The sequence below is a fragment of the Poecilia reticulata genome, linkage group LG2 (assembly GCF_000633615.1).
Source record: "Poecilia reticulata strain Guanapo linkage group LG2, Guppy_female_1.0+MT, whole genome shotgun sequence".
In the NCBI taxonomy this organism is placed as follows: Eukaryota; Metazoa; Chordata; class Actinopteri; order Cyprinodontiformes; family Poeciliidae; genus Poecilia; species Poecilia reticulata.
The window spans coordinates 36,757,894-36,761,562 of record NC_024332.1 but is presented as its reverse complement, the minus strand read 5'-3'; the positions used below and the strand labels follow the sequence as shown (position 1 = coordinate 36,761,562).

Sequence of the window (3,669 nt, the reverse complement as noted above, 5' to 3'; positions counted from 1 at the left end):
CTATGAATAAATTCATCCTTGGTGATTAAATACAGATATTTTTTTTAATTTAAATTACAAACTCTTGGAGTTTCTGTTTCTCTTCTGTTGTGTTAAACATGTGACAAATAACTCATCTGGTATCCTCCTCCTCTTTGTCTGTCCAGATCTCATGTTGTTCCATCTGTCAGACTCTTCATCTCCTCCTGTGCTCCTTTTATTCTTGCTCTTTTAAAGCAAAATATAAAGAAACGAGAGTTGACTTTATTCAAATAATTTGCTCAGTAAAAGGACAAATTTCATGGATCATCTTGGAGCTTCTTTCAGTTGCGTGTAAACTGGCATCTGAAGATGTTTTTGTTTTCCACCTACTCCCTCTCTTCCTCCAGCTTTGTTTACATCATCCCTGACTGACTAAAAGCTTCCCCCACAAACACGCAACAAGCTCATGACCTCACGGTGACGCCGGTCCTTCGACGCACTCTGAGCCCACAGTGGGAAGGAAACGCAAACTCTGCTCCGAGTCGGCACTTTTCAGTCCATAACAAGACGCTGGGTTAGCTTGGTGCAGCCGCAGAGMGTCACTGTTTCTGAAAACAAGAGCGGATTAGCAACGCTAAAAAAAACTACTTCATACTGTTGTTATATTTAAATCATCAAATTAATTTAATGATTTGAAACCTGTAAGTGTGTCAAAACAGTAAAAACAAAAGACAAACTCTTTTTTTATAGCATTGTATGCATCAAAGAGTCATCAACGGCCGAGCCGGGCCCAAGGTATATCTGAGTTAAGCGGCTGCTTAAGGCCCCACACCACCAGGGGGCCCCCAAGAGCACCAAGTTAGCATGATAAAAAAGGCTGAATAATGAATAATACAAACTAAATACTATTAAATATTAGAAAAAAAAATTCTAGTTGGTTCTCAAACAATACTTTAATCTCTGTCTGGTGTTGTACGGTGTTGTACGGGGAATGTAAGATGTCAAACTTGTTAATTTGTTTACTGAACATTTAGTGTTTGTCAGCCTACCTTTTAACCTTTTGWCAGTTGGTTAAAATATTATACCGTATTTAAATACCACTCTGCATTTCAAAATCCAAATCTAGTTTTTATTATTTAAGCAGAGGAAAAAATGGCCGATTTAGTTTCCAAGGTTATTTTTATTTCTTGAACGGGAACCAAATTTTCAATAACACTTTTGTGTTTTAGTAAAACATGTGGCAAAAGGTTTGAACATAAACTATGGAGTCTACAGATAAATATCAAAGTAACAGGGACTAAATAATAAACTATAAAGAAATGCTTTTCCTTTGCAGAGGAATCAGTTTGATGATGTCATATATGTGGCTGTACATGTTAGCGGTGACACCATGAAACCAAAATACTGTTAAATTGACTTTAAATAATTGCAGAAAATATTCCCACCACAGAAACAATGGTTTGGTTTAAAGCTGCAGAAGAGCTTAAACAAAATGAAAACAAAAATATTTAACCTCCATCATCATCGTTTGTATCAAACTGATTCACTTTTACTTTGCAGCTTCATGCATTTGTTTTGTGCTAATCTACACCGTGTGTGTGTGTGCGCGTGTGCGTGTGTGTGTTTCCCGTAGCGACCCCAAGAGGAGAAGTACCCCGTCGGCCCCTGGCTTCTCGCCCTCTTTGTATTCGTTGTTTGTGGATCAGGTAAACCCAGCAGGAGGGAAAAAATAATATGTTGGTCTAAATTTCTTTTTATAAATATAACAAAATCTGAAAAGTGTGGCATTCATCTCTATTCAACACTAACAAGTTGAAACAGCAAATTTTAAGACATTTTTACCCATTCTTCATCGTAAGAGTAGCTGAATTAATCAATGTATAAAGAGCACCAATGTTTTATTCTTGCTGCAGGTCTGGACTTTGACTAGGCCATTCTATCACATGAATATTTGCTAATTTAAAACCGTTCTCTTGTAGCTCTGTCTGTATTTAGTTCAGGTGGCTCCCACTCAGTTTAATGCTGAGAGGCTGCAGATTTTACTAACATTGTAAACCTCAATAATCAGGAGGTTTTTGTAACAGCTCATTTTCTAGACACCAAAAAACCTTAACTTACTGCCAAAAATGTTTGGGTGTTTTTTTTTTTTTTTTAAACACTTAGTCTGTTTGTTTGTAGAAACAATATAGAYCTAAGTGGAAGCATACAAATGTGCAAAATGTGAATTTTGCATAATAGATCTTTAAAATTTCAATAGCCAACATTGAGGAAAAGGTGGAAAATTTCAAAGGTTCTGGAAATGTCTGAACAAAATAGATCTGCAGTTCTTCAGCCAATGTTTTAGGATGTTTGTAGTGTGTGGGAGTGTAAGAGTGACACATTTTCTTTTGGTGTTACTCTACAAACATTGAGTTTCTAATGTCGGTCGTGGAAACRTCCTGACTTGTGTGTCTCTGGGCTGTCAGCCATATTCCAGATCATCCAGAGTATCCGTATGGGGATGTGACACAGGGGGCGGGCTGCGACCCCTGACCCTCTCCTCATGCCCTCACTGAGCCCGGCTAGCCAYCGCCTGCACTCACGCCCTCATCCCCTCATCCTCTGACCCCCGATCAGCGTTTCCAGTGTTGCAGTCTGTGGTGCAGACAGCTTTTCTATGGACAGTCTAAAACCACGCCGACTGCTGAACCACTTTCATTCGTCGCTTGGCTCGTGTGTGTGTGCGTGCGTGCGTGTGTGCGTGCGTGCATGTGTGCGTGTGAGAGCTGGCGGTGAATCCTGCTGACTATGTGCCATAACTGTTAGTTTCTTCTGTACTGTACGAATGAAGAATGTAGATTTTTTATTTTATTTTTTTCCAAATAAATGTGAAGCAATTGGAGCCGTCACTGTTTGTTCTGAAAACTGGGTCACTGTTGGTGGAAATTTGGTTAAAACTGAAGATCAATAAGTCAAATTTACAGATACAGAAAAATGTATCTCAAGGTTTCTACAGGTTTCACCAACTCAAATTTAAGGTTTTTTTAAAGAGCAATGCAAAGGAAATTTAAAACTTGTATCAGGACAGAAATGTACTAAAGAAAATTGCATATTTTATTTACTAGAAATCTTAAGGTGTTTCCTTTTACCTACATTTTTGGTTAACTCTCTTAATGTTATATATATATATATATATATATTATTATTTAAACCTTTGTTGCACTTTGAGATATCAATATCTGAATGGCATTATAAATAAAATGTAATATTGTTATTACTAGTAGTACTAGTGCAAAGCTTTTTCACACAGAATTAATGTAAAAAAAAATCAGAGTTGGGTAGTAACTAGTTACTGTAGATGTACGTGAGCAAACCAGGCGATGGTGATTGGTGCATCAGCATATTGTGGTTGATTTCTCCAGTGGTTTGAAAGTAGGAAACAGGTAAGGAAGGAGAACTAAAGGTCTGCTGGGGTAGGAATAGCAGCTGGGAAGGAGGGTTCGTAGGAAGGAAGATTGGTAGGAGAGTTGGAAGGAAGCTTGGAAGGAGATTTGGTGGGAGAGTTCTGAGGAAGGTTGGTAGGAGGGTTGGAGGAAGAGTTGGAAGCAAGGTTGGTAGGAGGGGTTGGCATTGGAGCCCTACTTGTAACCGTACTTCTGCAGGCTGCATAGTGCAGTTGTTGGCACTGTTGCCTTGCACCAAGAAGGYCCTGGGTTCAAATCCCAGCCT

General features: G+C 38.7%; 1 protein-coding gene across 1 annotated transcript; it reads left to right on the top strand.

Moving 5' to 3' along the window:
• Positions 1-717: 717 nt before the first annotated feature.
• Positions 718-2,849, top strand: LOC108167000 (stress-associated endoplasmic reticulum protein 2-like). Its single transcript, XM_017309294.1, has 3 exons — positions 718-756; positions 1,595-1,667; positions 2,427-2,849. The coding sequence occupies exons 1-3, from the start codon at positions 718-720 to the stop codon at positions 2,465-2,467; spliced, it is 153 nt and encodes a 50-aa protein (XP_017164783.1). The 3' UTR covers positions 2,468-2,849.
• Positions 2,850-3,669: the final 820 nt, after the last annotated feature.